General features: G+C 41.2%; 1 protein-coding gene across 1 annotated transcript in view; it reads left to right on the top strand.

The window, feature by feature from the left end:
• The window catches only part of SORCS3 (sortilin related VPS10 domain containing receptor 3), a 988335-nt gene extending 969929 nt beyond the window's left edge, over positions 1-18406 (top strand). Inside the window, exons 26-27 of the mRNA XM_073595927.1 lie at positions 6075-6232; positions 14549-18406. Coding sequence (XP_073452028.1) covers positions 6075-6232; positions 14549-14613 — 223 coding nt within the window. The 3' untranslated portion in view covers positions 14614-18406. The remainder of the gene's footprint in view (positions 1-6074; positions 6233-14548) is intronic.
• Positions 18407-19524: the final 1118 nt, after the last annotated feature.

Here is a 19524-nt window from a genome sequence, read left to right as displayed (position 1 = left end):
TCCAGTCAATGTTACATAGTTACATAGTCAGGTTGAAAAAAGACACAAGTCCATCCAGTTCAACCTTAAAAACAATAAATAAATAAAATAAAAAATATCGTACAATCCAATATACCCAATTGTGTACCCTCAGTTGATCCAGAGGAAGGCAAAGAACCCCAGCAGAGCATGCTCCAATTTGCTACAGCAGGGGAAAAAATTCCTTCCTGATCCCCCAAGAGGCAATCGGATTTTCCCTGGATCAACTTTACCTATAAATGTTAGTACCCAGTTATATTCTGTACATTTAGGAAAGAATCCATGCCTTTTTTAAAGCAATCTACTGAGCTAGCCAGAACCACCTCTGTCTGGAGTCTATTCCACATTTTCACAGCTCTTACTGTGAAGAAACCTTTGCGTATTTGGAGATGAAATCTCTTTTCCTCTAGACGTAAAGAGTGCCCCCGTGTCCTCTGGGTTGACTGTAAAGAGAATAACTTAACACCAAGATCACTATATGGAGCCCTTATATATTTGAACACATTGATCATATCCCCCCTTATTCTCCTCTTCTTAAGAGTGAATAAATTCAGTTCCTCTGATCTTTCCTCATAGCTGAGCTCCTCCATGCCTCTTATCAGTTTGGTTGCCCTTCTCTGCACTTTCTCCAGTTCCCCGATATCCTTTTTGAAAACTGGTGCCCAAAACTGAACTGCATATTCCAGATGAGGTCTTACTAATGATTTGTAGAGGGGCAAAATTATATCTCTCTCTCTCTAGAGTCCATACCTCTCTTAATACAAGAAAGGACTTTGCTTACTTTGGAAACCGCAGCTTGGCATTGCATGCTATTATTGAGCTTATGATCTACCAAAACCCCCAGATCCTTCTCCACCACGGATTCCCCCAGTTGTACTCCCCCTAGCATGTATGATGCATGCATATTCTTAGCCCCCAAGTGCATAACTTTACATTTATCAACATTAAACCTCATCTGCCACATAGTCGCCCAATCAGACAGTGCATTGAGGTTGGCTTGTAAATTGGAGACATCCTGTAAGGATGTTATTCCACTGCATAGCTTGGTGTCATCTGCAAAGACAGAAATGTTACTTTTGATCCCAGTCCCTATATCATTTATAAAGATATTATGTAACAGCAGAAGATCCAGCAGGTGTCTCTTACCACACACTAATGCTCTCTGGTGCTGCTAGCCTCCTCCGTTGGCACGCTGACCTCAATTTATTTAAAATATGCCCCCCTCCATATAAGACACACTTACAAACTTATGTAAATCAACAGTGTTCAATGAATCCAGTCAATGTACCAGCGGAAGATCCAGCAGGTGTCTCTTACCACACACTAATGTTCTCTGGCGCTGCTAGTCTCCTCGGTTGGTGCGCTGACATCAATGATGGTCGTGGTATGGGCCCACCTTGATGCGTTTCGTCATCACAACATGGTTGCCTACTATAATTGCTTCCTCCATGGGCTAGGCTGAGCTGGGCAGTGAGCTTTTCCCTCCTTCCTTATTGTAACCTTGATCTCTTGCCAACCACACTAAGGAAAGGAAAGAGGGAGAAGCTGGCTACCTTGCCCAGCCCAGCTCAGCCCAGCCCATGAAGAAAGCAATTATAGTAGGCAACCATGTCGTGATGACGAAACGTGTCAGGGTGGGGCCATACGACGACCATCACTGATGTCAGCGTGCCAACCGAGGGGACTAGCAGCGCCAGAGAGCATTAGTGTGTGGTAAGAAACACCTACTGAATCTTCCAGTGGTACATTGACTGGATTCATTGATCGTTGTTTATTAACATATGTTTTGTAAGTGTTTTTTACGGGGGGGGGGGGGCATATTTTCAATGAATTCTGTAAAACAGGATTATGCTATGTATTTGTATTTTATTTCATTTTTGGACGAGTCCATTAGTGTGTGATGCGCCTACCCGGATATCAAAACAGTCTTCTCAGTGGAGAGCCCTTTTGATTACCATACAGTGTTAAATGCTTTACACTTGCTGGAATCTGGTAAATGTTCACTCTAGAGGGAGCGGTATTCACTTGTGGAGGTGTTGGTGACGGCTTTCTTTCAGCCTTTTGGAGTTGATTGCATTCTGGATGTTTAAATACTCACCTGGGTGTTTATATATGAGAGACTATGACTTTCTGACTTTTGCTATGCAAATACATGGGATTAACTCATTGTTTTAATGCCAAGTAGTGATTGTTCACTGATCTGTAGCACTGCTTTTTAGAGTTTATATTTTTAGAGGTGAGATTACTTGCAATTAGTGGGTGATTTATGGCAGCAGCTTTAACCTAGTGGTTATTTGTTTTTTACATATATTGTGTTTTATTAATGTACGGTTTTATTGTGTTCCATGAGTGCTCGATAAAGGTGTCTAGGGCAGAGATTATTGTGTTAAAATTTCCTCATTCTTATCTTTCCTAGTGATCACTCACTCAGACGGCCCATTGTGACTGTCTGACAAGTCACTGAGCTAAGTCACTACTCTGACTTGACTGTGATAGATTTTTACACTTGATGGTCACAGGGTGAGAGGCAGCAGGGGTCTAATCCTTATAAGTGTGATGAGTTGTTACATTGACAGGGTTGTAATAAATATTATGAAAAAGCATAACTCTGTACACAGTGGGACTACCAATAGGAGCAATAGGAGTCCAGCAAATATCAACACTGACAGGTCACCAACCCAAGAAGAATACCAAACTAAAAAGAAGAGGAGTGTAGGGCATTGAGGCTGGGTTCACACTGATGTGAATTGGATGCGGGTTTCCCCACATCCAATTCATATGACAGGAGAGTGTGACCGGTTCTCAATGAAACTGGCTTACAGAGCTCCGGGGCGGCCTCGGTCCGCACTGGAAAAGGGTCCTGCGCATTTTTTGCTCCATTTCAGGTGCAAATTCATGCAGAAATTTGGAGCTGATTCACGCCTGAATTGGTGTAGGGGGATGCGCCGGACCTCTGATGTGAGTCGCAGCAGGTGTGAATTCAGCCTAAAGGATGGCCTGCCAGGATTTACAGTACACAGTGGGGCTACCAAGAGGAACAATGGGAGTCCAACAAATGAGAATACTGGGAGGTCACCAACCCAAGAAGAATACAAAACTAAAAAGGAGAGGAGTGTAGGGAGTTAAAGGGTGGCCTGCCAGTATTTATATATAATTAGAAAATACACCAATCATCATATAAAACATGTTGTATATTTTATTGTGCAACATTTTTATAACATTAAAAACATATGAAAATGTTAGTACAAAAATGAACTCTTCTAGTATTAAAGGTTACTGTCAAGTGTACTGGTTCAATAACACGTTTCGTGGTTGAACACCACTTCTTCAGATTATCGTGTTCACTTATGACAGTTATCCAATTAAAGATCACTTAGTTCTAGAAAATGAATACAATTGAAAAATATAACTATGCAAAAGTATGTAACTTAACAACTTTATTCAACAACTGTATTCAATCTACCTCCTATCCCCTCCAGGCACAGAAAATAAGAGAAGGGGGAGAGAGAGAGAAAGGAACACAAAACAAAAAAAGTCAGAACACCATGCGACTACTTAGGCTTCATATACACGGGACGTTTTTACAACTTCTCCTGAATGATTTAACTTGACAGATAGTAACCAACATTTAAAACGTCCGTTTTGCTGCATTTACATGCCGCGTTTAGCAGTGTTTTGCCGCGTTTGCATTTAGAAGCATCTTTCAAATAGCCAAAAATTAAAAACGCCTGTAAACAAAACACAGCTAAACATGAGTTACTGCGTTTACACGCATTTACAAGCTGTTACAGGCATTTGGCGTTTCAAATGCCACTGAACATCCGTCCTTGCATTCCAAAAAATGCTTCTAAGCACAACTGCCTAGAAACGACTATAAACGAACCTGTGTACATGTACTGATAACATAACATAGAGGAGAGTTCAGGGGCAGCTGAAAAAAAGGCCCAACTGCTCCTAAACGTCCGTGTCGAGTGTCGAGAGGGCAGGTCAGATCGTCTCAGGCTGCGGAGAGGCATAAAGGGGACCAACCATGAGGAGTGGGATGAACCAATCCATATGAGTCTGAGTAGTCAAAAGCATATACACTGTTTAAAAAAATTAAAGGAGCACTTTGAAAACACATCATATCTCAATGGAGGAAAATATCATGCTGGATATCTATACTGATATGGACTGGGTAACGTGTTGGGAATGAAAGATGAAAGGGTGTCACATCGTTTGATGGAAATGAAAATTATTACCCTACAGAGGGCGGAATTCAAAGACCCCAAAATCAAAGTGAAAAAATGATGCAGCAGGCTAGTCAATTTTGCTGAAATTTCATTACAGCAACTCAAAAAGGTATTCAGTAGTTTGTATGGCCCCCACGTGCCTGACAACACTGGGGCATGCTCCTAATGAGACAACAGATGGTGTCCTGGGTTATTTCCTCCCAGATCTGCACCAGGCATCACTGAGCTCCTGAACAGACTGTTGTGCAACCTGGTGGCGTTGGATGGACCGAAACATAATCTCACAGAGGTGTTCTATTGGATTAGGTCAGGCGAGCGTGGGGGTCATTCAATGGTATCAATTCCTTCATCCTCCAGGAACTGGCTACATACTCTGGCCACATGAGGCCAGGCATTGTCATGCACCAGGAGAAACCCAGGACCCGCTGCACCAGCGTAGGGTTTGACAATGGGTCCAAAGATTTCATCCCGATACCTAATGGCAGTCAGGGTGCCATTGTCTAGCCTGCAGAGGTCTGTGCGTCCCTCCATGGATATGCCTCCTCAGACCATCACTGACCCGCCACCAAACCGGTCATGCTTAACAATGTTACAGGCAGCATAACATTCTCCACGGCTTCTCCAGACCCTTTCACATGTGCCCAGGGTGAACCTACTCTCATCTGTGAAAAGCACAGGGTGTCAGTGGCAGACCTGCCAATTCTGGTGTTCAATGGCAAATGTCAATCAAGCTCCACAGTGCCGGGCAGTGAGCACAGGGCCCACTAGAGGACATCGGGCCCTCAGGCCACCTTCATGAAGACTGTTTCTGATTGTTTGGTCAGAGACATTCATACCAGTGACCTGGTGCAGGTCATTTTGTAGAGCTCTGGCAGTGCTTAGCCTGTTCCTCCTTTCACAAAGGAGCAGATACTAGACCTGCTGATGGGTTAAGGACCTTCTACGGCCCTGCCCAGTTCTCCTAGAGTAACTGCCTGTCTCCTTGAATCAACTCCATGCTTTTGAGACTATGCTGGGTGACACAGCAAACCTTCTGGCAATGGCACATATTGATGTGCCATTCTGGAGGAGTTGGACTGCCTGTGCAACCTCTGTAGGGTCCAGGTATCGCCTGACCCTAGCCAAATGCAAAACTAGTGAAAAGATGAGTAGAGAAAAGAAATGTCAGTGCCCTCCACCTGTAAAACCATTCCTGTTTTGGAGGTCATCTCATTGTTGCCCATCTAGTGCACCTGTTGTTTCATTTCCATTAAACAATGTGGCATCCTTTCATTCCTAAACACATTACTCAGTCCATATCAGTATAGATATCCAGCATGATATTTTTCCCCATTGAGATCTGATGTGTTTTCAAAGGGTTCCTTTAATTTTTTTAAACAGTGTATATGCTTTTGACTACTCAGACTCATATGGATTGGTTCATCCCACTCCTTATGGTTGGTCTCCCCTTTATGCCTCTCCCCCCGCCTGAGACAATCTGACCTGCCCTCTCAATACTTGTTTGCCATTTGTTTTTGTTAGGCCTCATGTACACTGCTGTTGGTAAACGGTCGTTTAGGAGCAGTTGGGCCTTTTTTTAGCTGCCCCTGAACTCTCCTCTATGTTATCTTATGTGTATAATGAGCCACCAAACAGCCTACCATAATCCCAAGGGTACTTAATGACAATGGACTGATATTCAGGTAAACTATCAGCAAACTACCATCAAATGAAACCGGGATTCCTCATACCAAGTTTCAAGACTTGGGGAAAAAAAAGTTTTGGGCTTGACATACACTTAAAAAATGCAAAACATTTACAACACAAACCTCTTTTTAACTGCAGGAAAATCCCATGGATTAACATTTACGCGCAAGTTCAGCATGACAAAGAACAAGAAATGATTGGCTCCGTCAGTCAAAATGACAACGCACCCAAAATATCACTCAGCAACTTCACGGAGGAGGAGCTGGCGGACAAGGAACTGGACACACGAGTCATCGGTAATTTCAGCACACAACTGCTTCGATTAAGTATCCTGAACCCCGACGTGTTATGCTGATGGAAAATAATTGTTCAGCAATGTGTAGCCAGTCATTTAATCAGATATAAAGCCAAGTCGCAAAATGTCCATGACAGTATTTTAATGAATGGGTTCCACATCATTTGGCTGTGCCGAAGAACACCGAGAGGCACTCACTCCCTCTCCGCTAGAGTGCTGCTTTTCCATGACCTCTGAGCCGACATAGATGTTGCAAGCAATATTACCTTGTCATTGCGTTAATGTATTTTTCAAACACGTATGGTAATAGGGTTCAAAGCAATGGCACATTTGATTACCAGTTGCATTTGCACAATGATCGTGCATCTTAAACATTCGGGGCAGCTTTGCACTTCATGGCATTAAGAACATTTAAATCCTATTAAATCAGAGAGCGTAAATGGATGTTTTTGTGAAGATGTTCTAAAGAACTGAAGTGTAATTTGCTGCAGAAAAAAAAGGATATTTTTCTATTAAAAGACAATAGGATGATTTTATGTGATAGGTTTTATGACAGCCACAGGAAGCTTGAGTAGTGAGCTCTGCAGGCTAGCTTCAAAGCCTTCACAGAGGGTAATAATGATCAGAATACGTAGGTATATAATCACCATAAAATGGTGACAAATTACAATAATTATGCAGTAAAATGAAACGCAACAGCATCTCAACATCCTCTGAGTCATAGGTGTTTCTTTAAATCCTTTGGATAATTAAAATCAATGGATAATACTTTGCTATAGATGGATGGATAGATGGTTGGATAGAGAGCATAGATACAGTCATACCCAAATATATTGGCACCCCTGCATTTCTGTTAGCTAATGCGCCACTTCACCCAGAAAATTGTTGGAATTACAAATGTTTAAGCATTCTCATGTTTATTTCTTCTGTTTATATTGATATGACACAAAAAAGTGAAGCAACAAAAAGCCAAATTTGACACATGCCACGCAAAACTCCAAAAATGGACTGGACAAAATTATTGGCATCCTCAATTTAATGTTTATAGGGAAAATAGTGCATCGCTATATACAATAAAATTGTGTGACCTTGAGGAAGTCACATGACAAGTGACGCAACGTGTTGGGTGGAGCCAGTGATGTCACTTCCAGTGTTTCCGGGACAAGGAAGTATTGCAGCGAGGAGGCGATTTACCGTCCCAAGGACTGCTATTCAAATACTATTTTATGCTATGTGGCAAGTAGCTGTAAGTGTTTTTAATCCTATTAAATGTGATCATTGTTAAAGACATACTATGCTATATGCCTTTCCTTTTTTATCCCGAGTACCTATTCAGCAGCAGAATATTTTCTTACCACATTTGATACTAAGGTCTTTTTTGGACATAGGTATCTGTATGAGCAAAGTGTGTTTTTTTTTTGAACAGCGCACCATTCCTTTAATGTTATACCCTCAGTTTAATATTTGGTAGCACATCCCTTGGAAAAAATAACTTAGATCAATCGCTTCCTGTAACAATCATTTCGTTTCTTACACCTCTCTACTGGAATTTTGGACTACTCTTCTTTTGCCAACTGCTCCAGGTCTCTCAGATTGGAAGGGTTCCTTTTCCCAACTGCTGTTTTGAGATATCTCCACAGTGCTCTATGGGATTTAGATCTGGACCCATTGCTGGCCAGTTCAGTACTTTCCGGCGCTTTGTCTTAAACCATTTCTGGGTGCTTTTTGATGTATGCTTTGGGTCATTGTCTTGCTGTAAGACCCATGACCTCAGACAGAGACCCAACTTTCTGACACTGGACCCTACATTGCACCCCATAATTTTTTGGTAGTCTTATGATTTCATAATGCCATGCACATGGTCAAGACATCCAGTGCATGAAACAGCAAAGCAACCCAAAACCTCAGTGAACCTCCACCATGTTTGACTGTAGAGACTGACCCATGTACATTTACTGCGGAAGGGCGACCATTAAGCGCAAAATCACATACCTGTATGTGATTCTCATGCACAGCTCTGGGGCGCGTGCATGTGCCACCAGAGCTGTGCTTCCACTGTGATTGGACACAACGGGAGCCAATCAGCGGGTCCAGCAGCTGCGATGGCCACCGGCCACCCGCGATCGCTCCCTGGAGAAACAGAAGGATGATCTGCCTATGTAAACAAGGCATATCATACTTCTGTCAGACAGGAAGAGACATCTGTGATTCCTGCTAATCAGGAACACAGATTTACCCTGTACCCTGTGCCTGAGATCAGCCTGAATTTGTTTGGAAGTTTATTGTGGTTCTTTATCCACCATTCAAACAATCCTTTGTTGCAATCTTTGATCAGTTTTTCTCTTTCATCCACGTCCAAGGAGATTAGCTATAGTGCCATGGGCTGTAAACAATGTTGTGCACAGTGGACACAGGAACAATAAGATCTCTGGAGATGGACTTGAGAATGTCCATGCTTTTCCACAATATTCATTCTCAAATTCTCAGACAATTCTTTGCTGCTCTTTCTCTTCTCCATGCTCCGTGTGGCAAACAGAGACACGCAACAGAAAGGTTTTAACTGGTTGCCGGTGTGATTTCTATATAGTCAGCACCTGTCAATTGATACAGGTGAGTTTAATTACCAATTACAGGAGCATCACAAACTTGGAATCCAATTATTTCTTTCAATTTTGAGAAGGTGCCAATAATTTTGTCCAGTCAATTTTTGGAGATTTTCGTGGAATGTATCAGATTTGGATTGTTGTTTCTCCACTTTTTTTGTGTCGCACCAATACAAACAAAAGAAATATACATCAGAATGCCTAAACATTTGTAATTCCAACAATTTTCTGGGCAAAGTAGTGCATTATCTGACAGAAATGCAGGGGTGCCAATATTTTTCGCCATGACTGTAGGTGAATTGATGGATGGATAGTATAAATAGATTGATAACCTAAATAGGCAGATGGATGGTAGGCAACCTTAAAGAGGTGGCGATTTACCTGAACAACATGGAAGGAGTCAAAGATCACCGGGCACAGTGTCAACAGGGCCTCACACCTGATTTAAACCTTTAATTGCCGTACTACCGTGTCACAATCACATGCATTGGGTTTAAATCAGATGGTGAGGAGGCAACATATTGCCTCCTCACCACCTGTCAAACACACTCTGGGTCTTGTCTCCCCCCCCCTGTAGTTTTCTGAAGGGCAGCCTGTAGTGGGTGGAGAAGCTTGGCCCCTCCCACAGCCCTGCTCTTTGCACAGACTATGTAGCGCACAGTGATGATGTCACTGCTATTTTTACAAGGTGATATCTGGGTTTGTAAATGAATTTGGTCTAAACAAACTGGATTTATATCTTTCATGGCTAATAAGGAATATATTTGAAAGAAAATGTTTATTCCTGAATTTTAGCTATAACGTAGGCTCCGTTCACACCTAGGCGTTTTTGGGCGTTTTTCTGCTCTATGTCTCAACTCTAAAAACGCCCAAAAAGCCCAACAAGACAAATCTCATTGATTTCAATGGTCCCTGTTCACATCTGTCGCCTAAAGCAAAACGCCCGTTGCTCAAAAAAGTACAGGAGCTTCTTTTTTGGCAGATCACAGGCATTATAATTCTTTTACATTGGTGACCTTTTAACCTTGAAAACGCCTGTGCAAAAATGCTACAAAACTGCAAAAATGCCAGAAAAAACGCCTATAAAACAGCAACGCCTAGGTGTGAACGGAGTCTTGAGGATAACCACTTGAAATGGTGCTGAGACAATGGCTATTCATCCCAGTGCCATTTTAAAACAGCAGTTGGTCTCAATGACTATTTCTCCCTTCCCTTCCCCAGCCCTTTCACCACATCCAGCGCTAAGCCCAGGAGGAGAAAAAATCAGCTCTTGGGCTTCAGACGCTTCTACAGACTGCGTCATAGGAGTGGCTGTAGAAGCTTCCCCGTGGCGTCAGAGGGGGGTGGGATCACCCATTTATGTCACAGGGTGGCCCTGCCCTCAGCTATATAAGAACTGTCACCCAGAAGAAGTGTCAGTCGGCAGGAGCATCCCATGGAGGCAGAACGGTTGCAGCCTTTTTTTTTTTTTCTTTTTCGGTCTGTGGGGACATTTTTATTTGTTTATTTTTTAATAAAGGACTTGTCCCAAGCTGTCTCTTGTCTTTTTTACCATTTTTGACACTTTTTTGTGAAAGTGAAATGGTAAGGGTTGTGGGGATGAGGCCCTTGTCCCCATCAACATGGGGACAAGGTGCTTTGGGGTCAGACCCCAAAGCACCCTCCCCATGTTAAGGGCATGTGGCCTGGTACGGTTCAGGGGGGGCGCTCTCTCGTTCCCCCCCTCTTTTCCTGCGGCCTGCCAGGTTGCATACTCGGATAAGGGTCTGGGGGGGGACCCCTACGCCATTGTTTTTTTTTTCAATTTTGGTGCAGGGTTCCCCTTAAAATCCATACCAGACCTGATGGGCCTGGTATGGATTTTGGGGGGAACCCACTCAATTTTTTTTTTAATTTTTGGTTCGGGGTTCCCCTTAATATTCATACCAGACCCAAAGGGCCTGGTAATGGACTGGGGAGGGGGGGCAGGCCCTTTTTTCAATTATATTGCCGAGACCCGAAAATTCATTACAGCCGCGATCAGTTTTAAATGACAATTTTTCCTTTAGAAATGTCATTTTGCTGCAGTACTGTTCTAAACACGGGAAAAACGCGCCACTTTACAGGCATACTATAGACACCCCCAAGATATTTAAAGGAATATTTCATTTTTATTGTTTCACTTTAAGCATTAAAAAAATCACTGGTCACGAAAAAACGTCCGTTTTTAAAACTCTTTTACTTTTTTTTGTATTGATACAGGACCCAGGTCCCCAAACACTTTTTATGACAATAACTTGCATATAAGCCTTTAAAAGGAGCACTTTTGATTTTTCATGTTAGTGTCCCATATACTTTAACGGTGTTCCGACGGCTTTCGAATTTGCCCTGAACACCACATATTGTTCGATGTTCGCAGAACATCCGAACAACCAAAGTTCGGCCCGAACTTATGCTCAGGCCGAATCATTTGCCCATCCCTAATCACTATCAGAGGTGATCTGTTGCTACCCAGGCACATGGAGGAGAACTGGGACACAAACCTGTGAAAAAGTTGCCATTGTTCTAATTAGTGGTAATTTTTGCCCTCATTAACCAAACTCATCTTAATGTTACGCCAACAATTTACCTACACCATTACCCCCCCCTCCCCCTGCGCACGTTGCAATGTATAATTGAAATAGGAATAAAGCTCTCCTAAAGTTAATTGCATACGATCACTTTGCGTGTTACCATTCTACTACATTACATTTAAGTCGCACTAATGTAATATCTTTATAATCAGCAGACTTTGTTATTTTTTTTGGGTAAATATATGGGGGTGTGCACGTTACCTAAATGTTGTTTTGGAAATAAAAACCCCCAAATAGCACCCTTGAAATAGAAGCCCCCTCTTTTATGTTAAAGGAAAGCCATGTAGCAAAAAAACAAAAACAAAGCAAACAAAAAAAGCAGTTAACCTAAAAAAAAGGACCCTATCAATATAAAAAAACAAACATACGAATAAAACCCCAACAAATCACCCCGAAACAAAAACCTTTTTTACTAAAAGGCGAGCCTTGCAGCAAAAAAAGTTTGCTAAGTTTTGTTAAAAAAGACAGCAGCTAAAAGCAACTGATGCTGCCCCCTCCTTTTATCATAAGGGGGCTGGCTTACCCGAAAGCCTCCTTATTGGTGCTTCTAAGCCTGCTGGCCACATTTCCATATGGGTGCGCATAATACAGAGTTTAAACAAATGTTCTTGAGCCCAATGTAAAATTTAAGCCATGATAAAGGGGACAATATGTGGTTCCCGAAACATGTTAAAGTAACACTGGCCATACGTCTGAAATTAAATCTTTTTTTGGACTCTAACATCTTGGTGTGGCACTCCAATTTTTAGATTCCAAAGGCAATGCAGCGTAATATAGGATAAAAGTAGGGTTTGCCTCAAACCCATGTAGTGGCATACCTCATTCCTACTTAAAGCTGAAGTTTCAGTCTACTTTTTATATTATTGCTTCATTGGTTCAGCTTGGACCAGTGAGCAACCCCTTGTGATTACCATGCAGAAGGGTAGCCACTTGGCACTGGACCTGGAAGACTTCTGCTATCACTGTAGTAGTGGCAACTACTACAGTGATTTGTAGCTTCTCCAGGGGTCAGTCGGGTATGAGATATGCATACTCACATTGGTCCAAGCTGTACCAGTGTAAATATGCTGTAAATGTCATATTCTAGATGTTTTTATCTAAAGGAAGGTAACCCTCTTGTAAACCATGGCCAACTATTACCCTTTTTATTTAACTGATACAGTACAAAACACCTAACCTTTTTCTCTCATATGCTACTGATGTCTGCTATCAGTGCCGGGATAAGGTCACCTGGAGCCCAGGGTGAACATGCCAAACTTCACCCCCAAAGATGTATGAGCATTATATGTTAGCAAAACGCCCCCCGCACTAATCTTTATGCTTACTCCCTAAGAATTAATTTCCCCTCTCAGCACAAATCTGCCCCCTTGCTGAAATCCCCCCTCTCAGCACAAATATTTCCCTACCCAACCTCCAAATCCCCCCCGGCTCAAAAAATTCACCCTTCCTAGCACAAATCCCATACCACTAAAATTTCCCCTCCTAGTACACATCTTCTCCACCCCCACTTCAAATCTCCCCTCCCAGCTCAAATTCCCCCTCCTAGCACAATTCTTCTTCCCCCCATCCCCCCTCTCTACACAAATCCCCCTAAATCAACAATCTCAGCATGTCCCCTCCATATTTCCCCTCCTAGAACAATACTTACCCACTGCCCCCCCATATCCCCCCTCCTTGTGGCGCCCCCCCACCTCACATGATACCACAGTGCCCAGGGCAGCCACCTCTCCTGCCCACCCCTTGTCCCGGCCCTATCTGCTAGTCCTTTGAACAGTTACTAGTACCAAATATTTTCAAAGCAGTACGTTCAAATAACTGATCAGTTACATAGCTTAAAAATACATTGCCTTTCATTCTGTTATATGAAGGTGTAGTGGAAAATATTTAAGATCAAGTATCATCAGAGCTATGAAATGTACATGGAACAAACTGCACAAGATTAAGTCATGTTCATAGTGTTCTGCAAATACTGGCATTATTTTCGCTGTAAGCCTTAATGATACACACTTTGAGGGCCATATTTAGAAAATGACCAATATCAAATATATTTAAAGCGGTGTTCCACCCATTTTTATATGTTGCTTAGTTTAGAAAGCCCACCCGCAGTAAAGTTATAAATTGATATCTTTTTTTTAAAAATAGCTTATATATAGCTGTATACAGGTGGCACTTTTGGTCCTGGCCACCTAATCGATTTTGTCAAAAGACAATTCACATGGAATCCTGGGATATTGCCGCTATCTATACCAGGAGTCCTCGGGAAGCCTAATAGATAAATCTCACAGTATTTTGAGACTTCGGCATTTGCCTTCCTTCTGGTTTCTGTGTTGATTGACAGGTTGCCATAACAACGGGGTGGGAACTCCCACCGATGCCGACATTGCTATGGCAACCTGTAAGCACAGGCCGCCACTACTGTGCAGGCACAAGTTCGATAGGTGCATGCTGGGTAGCCAGCTGATCGTGTGAGTGATGACAGAGTTATAAATATGGCCGGCCATACACAGAGCAAATTTCTTTCCTGCAAGTTTGCAGGAAAGAAATTCACTTAATTCTCCCATCAACACAGACAGTGTTGACGAGGGAATCCCTCCTGCTAGGCCATTGTCTTCTCCCGGCAGGGGTGGGGCGGCGGAGGGCAGGGGAAGATGGTAATTTTCAATAGAGGCTGCAATAATCACAAGAAAATCTGGCAGGCTTGTTGTACCCAAGTTGATCGATCGATCATCTTGGTACATTCAGCCTACCCATTAACAGTTCAAATCTCGCCTAGTTCCTGCTGAGCTGGCCAAGGTTTGAACTGTGTATGGCCAGCCTAAAAAGAATGATTACATTTGTAAGAGTATCCTAATGTTATTGTACAAGTAAAGAGAATTAACAGGTTTAAAAAGAAAAAAAAAATGCTAACAAGACACGAGCTCTGCTTTAAGAGTTTCTTCTAGTTAATTTTAAGATGGAAAAAGTAAACATTTTTAGAGGTAAAATAATTTTCAAGCCATTAACCTGCATGCAGATAGTTGCATTGATTGTTTTTTTTACCATTTTTAAAATAATCTTGAAATTTTTAAACGTGATTATTGTTTCTTTTTTTTTATTTTTCAGGTAGCATATCCACGATTGTAAACAGTGAAAGCACAAAGGAAATTCCAAACTGTACAAGTGTTTAATGTTGACAAAACTTCTAGCTGGGCCAAAATTCAGACTTCTTTTTCTACGGGAAGGAATCCATTTCTCATTTTCTGCCCTTCTGTGCCACATTTGTAAATAGGAAGTACATGAGATGCGTTCGTTAAAAAAAAAAAGAAAAAAAAAAACTGAAAAATAACTTTAACACTTGCTTTGTTTTTTTTTTTTCTACTTTGTAAAATAATGTGTTTTGCCAGAGGTGACAACTAAGTTTTATTTTCAGTTGTTCCATTAAACAATCCTGGAGATTCCCCCGGATTCTAATTTCCATTGCTCTGGTGAGAAATGTTTCATTATGAGAAGGACCTCAGGGATGTTTTTTTGAAGGCCTTTTGGAAAGCCAGGTGTTCATTTGACGTGACCAGCGTTGTTTATTATCAATTTTCCTGAAACAGACCGGAATTTCATTTAACAACGTCTTTACCTTCAGAATTTTGTTACCACGTTCCAAGCCGGAGAATCACAATCTTCATCCAAGCCACAAAATGATTGTCCACTTGGCTTTACACAAAGACAAATATCCATCTCCATCTTCAACATATGATCCACATGTATAGACTCCCTATATTTTATTTTGCAGAAGTTGGACGAGTATTTCTAAGGGAAAAAAAAAAAAATCACATTTCACCACTTTGTTCTGAGAACTTTCATCTCTTAAAAGAAAACATGAATTTCTAATCTCTCCTTTGGTATCCGAAGGTTGATATGTTGACAAGATGTTATTGCGTTCGGGGGAGGATGTCACCTTTCTTTGTCTACGCCAAGTATGAAATGGATAATATTTGTTCAACAGTGACAAAAAATAAAAATAAATAAATAAAAATACTGTGGAATAATCTACCAGTTTTCTATACCAGTGGAATGAAGTTCAAACTAATTAAACATCCTTCAGAGTCATGGGGATGGTTTAACAACCTGAAAACAATGTACAATATTTATGTTTTGCTCATTTTATTAAATAAATCAGGGAAAAGTTTTTGTTTTATTATTTTATGCATGCAGAAGTAATGTGTTGCACTTTTGATTAGTAACTCCACCACTGGTCATCAGTAGCTGAATTTGTGCTTTGATTGGATACATTTGTGAAAATCTTTTTTTTTTTTTTTTTTAATGAAGAAATCCATATTGTCATATTGATTTTTTTTAAAAAGATTCACTGATCATTTGGAGATAAGAAACCATCTGAAGAAATGGATGCCTTGTTAGGTTTGAAAATATCTAGTAGCAAATTAATTTTGTTAGCTATATTGAGAAATTGGTAATGGGTATGATTTTAAGGGCACCAAAAGAATGTTTCAACCAAATAAAATGTAAAAGTTTGTTGAGACATCTTACATAGAAAACAGAAAATAAAATGTAAAATAAAAGGTGTACATGGATCATATATAGAGATACATGGATACATACACTATATTGTCAAAAGTATTGGGACACCTGACTTTACATGCATATGAACTTTAATGGCATCCCAGTCTTAGTCCGTAGGGTTCAATATTGAGTTGGCCCACCCTTTGCTGCCACTCTAATTCATCCCAAAGATGTTCTATCAGGTTAAGATCAGAACTCTTAAGATCAGATCTCTGTGCAGGCCAGTCAAGTTCCTCCACCCCAAACTCGCTCATTCATGTGTTTATGGACCTTGCTTTTCGCACTGGTCCAAATTATTTGGTGGAGGGGGGATTATGGTGTGGGGGTTGTTTTTAAGGGGTTGGGCTTGGCCCTTTAGTTCCAGTGAAGGGAACTCTTAAGGCATCAGCATACCAAGACATTTTGGACAATTTCATGCTCCCAACTTTGTGGGAACAGTTTGGGGATTGTCCCTTCCTGTTCCAACATGACTGCACACCAGTGCACAAAACAAGGTCCATAATGGATAAGTGAGTTTGGGTTGGAGGAACTTGACTGGCCTGCACAGAGTCCTGACCTCAACCCGATAGAACACCTTGTGGATAGCCTTCCCAGAAGAGTTGAAGCTGTTATAGCCGCTGTTAGAGTTCCCTTGACTGGAACTAAGGGGCAAAGCCCAACCCCTGAAAAACAACCCTTCACCATAACCCCCCCTCCACCAAATGATTTGGACCAGTGCACAAAGCAAGTTCCATAAAGACCTGGATGAGTACATTTGGGGTGGAGGAACTTGACTGGCCTGCACAGAGTCCTGACCTCAACCTGATAGAACACCTTTGGGATGAATTAGAGCAGAGAATGCAAGCCAGGCCTTCATATCCAACATCAGTGCCTGACCTCACAAATTCTGGAAGAATGGTCAAACATTCCCATAGACAGGCTACTAAACCTTGTGGACAGCCTTCCCAGAAGAGTTGAAGCTGTTATAGCTGCTAAGGGTGGGCCAACTCAATATTAAACCCTATGGAGTAAGACTGGGATGCCAATAAAGTTCATGTGGGTGTAAAGACAGGTGTCCTACTTTTCAAAATATAGTGTATATAGCCCTAAAGGCCACATTTATAGATATGTGAAATTGCACTCTAACACGTTTCAACATTAAATGTTTTCTTCAGGGAGTATTGCAAAAATGGTAGATTCTACAAAGAAAAATAAAAAAATATTAGCATAATAGAACAAAACATAATACAGTGGAACCTCGGATTGCGAGTAACGCGGTTAACGAGCGTTTCACAATACAAACACTGTGTTTTTAAAAATCATAACTCGGTTTGCGAGTGTTGTCTCGCAAAACAAGCACGATTCAGGCCAAAGCGCGTGCAGTAACGCCTTTGGCCTGAGGTGGGGGGCGCCGTTCCGAAATGCACGAAAAGGCCCTCCTCGGGAACGGAGTCTTTCCTCGGGCCTTTCCGGCAGTTTCCGAGGCTCTCCGGCGCCCCCACCCCCACCTCTGGCCGCATGCGGTATTGCATGCCATTGAAGTCAATGCGGAACAAATTATTTTCGTTTCCATTGACTTCAATGGGGAAACTCGCTTTGATATGTAAGTACTTTGGATTAGGAGCATTCTCCTAGAACGGATTATGCTCGTAATCCGAGGTTCCACTGTACAATATTTAGAGCCAAAATATCAAACAATAGTAATGGACTAGTACAAGGCATATCAACAAGCTTGCAAAAATGTACATCTTTATCCCACCCATTATTAATTTCTCATTATTGCTATGACTATAGGGATGTGGCATCATCAAAAAGAGAGTTCAGACACGTCTGACATAACTGAAATTAATTTGGTTTTAGACCGACTGTTCTTTTTGGAATATGTCAAATAATTCTTAATAGGTTCTAATAGAAAAACAACAAAACAACAAAGAAAATAAAGGAAATGCACTGCAGATTTCTTGACTCATTAGCTAGTTGATGAGAAATTTCAGATGGTACTTTCATGGTCAGTGCTTTTAAAATGTCTTTTTTTTTTCTAAGTCTGTATGCAGTGCACAAATATAAAATTATAATCTTTACAAAATTCTTATTCTGACAGCAGTGTGCATTTTGAATCACATACACCATCTGACATTTTGATGTTATTTTTTAAGCCCCTGCTTTACAAGATGGATAACTGAATCAACATTTTTAATCTGTTTTTCTTTGTTGGTTTGATAGGTTCAATGCTCCTACTGTGTCTTATAAAAAAATCTGGTTTGTTCAACCACTGTCACCCTTTGCATGTTTATAGCGATGGTACTCAAGGCATATTGTAAATAAATATGATGTAAATAGCTTTTTAATTTCTTGGAAATAAATTAATGTTTAGTAATATAAAGAAGGATTAAGAGTCTGTTGTAAATTACTGGGATATCGACTGTAAGCTTAAGCTAAAGCTTTTCGACTGTCTGTACTTTCTTGACTTCCCCTTTGGGAGATCATGTTGCATTAAATGCACCACTGCTTTTTTAATATAAAAGGGGTTATACTTTCGCACATTTAAATAAATAAATAAATAAATAAATATATATATATATATATATATATATATATATATATATATATATATATATATATATACACAGTGGGGACGGAAAGTATTCAGACCCCCTTAAATTTTTCATTCTTTTTTATATTGCAGCCATTTGCTAAAATCATTTAAGTTCATTTTTTTTCCTCAATAATGTACACACAGCACTCCATATTGACAGAAAAACACAGAATTGTTGACATTTTTGCAGATTTATTAAAAAAGAAAAACTGAAATATCACATGGTCCTAAGTATTCAGACCCTTTGCTGTGACACTCATGTATTTAACTCAGGTGCTGTCCATTTCTTCTGATCATCCTTGAGATGGTTCTGCACCTTCATTTGAGTCCAGCTGTGTTTGATTATACTGATTGGACTTGATTAGGAAAGCCACACACCTGTCTATATAAGACCTTACAGCTCACAGTGCATGTCAGAGCAAATGAGAATCATGAGGTCGAACTGCCTGAAGAGCTCAGAGACAGAATTGTGGCACAGATCTGGCCAAGGTTACAAAAAAATTTCTGCTGCACTTAAGGTTACTAAGAGCACAGTGGCCTCCATAACCCTTAAATGGAAGACGTTTGGGACGACCAAAACCCTTCCTAGAGCTGGCCGTCCGGCCAAACTGATCTATTGGGGGAGAAGAGCCTTGGTGAGAGAGGTAAAAAAGAACCCAAAGATCACTGTGGCTGAGCTCCAGAGATGCAGTTGGGAGATGGGAGAAAGTTGTAGAAAGTCAACCATCATTGTAGCCCTCCACCAGTCGGGGCTTTGTGGCAGAGTGGCCCGACGGAAGCCTCTCCTCAGTGCAAGACACATGAAAGCCTGCATGGAGTTTGCTAAAAAACACCTAAAGGGCTCCAAGATTGTTAGAAATAAGATTCTCTGGTCTGATGAGACCAAGATAGAACTTTTTGGCCTTAATTCTAAGCGGTATGTGTGGAGAAAACCAGGCACTGCTCATCA

Source organism: Aquarana catesbeiana, linkage group LG08, assembly GCF_042186555.1.
Source record: "Aquarana catesbeiana isolate 2022-GZ linkage group LG08, ASM4218655v1, whole genome shotgun sequence".
In the NCBI taxonomy this organism is placed as follows: domain Eukaryota; kingdom Metazoa; phylum Chordata; class Amphibia; order Anura; family Ranidae; genus Aquarana; species Aquarana catesbeiana.
The sequence above is the reverse complement of the archived record's forward strand: the minus strand, read 5'-3'. Positions and strand labels throughout refer to the sequence as shown.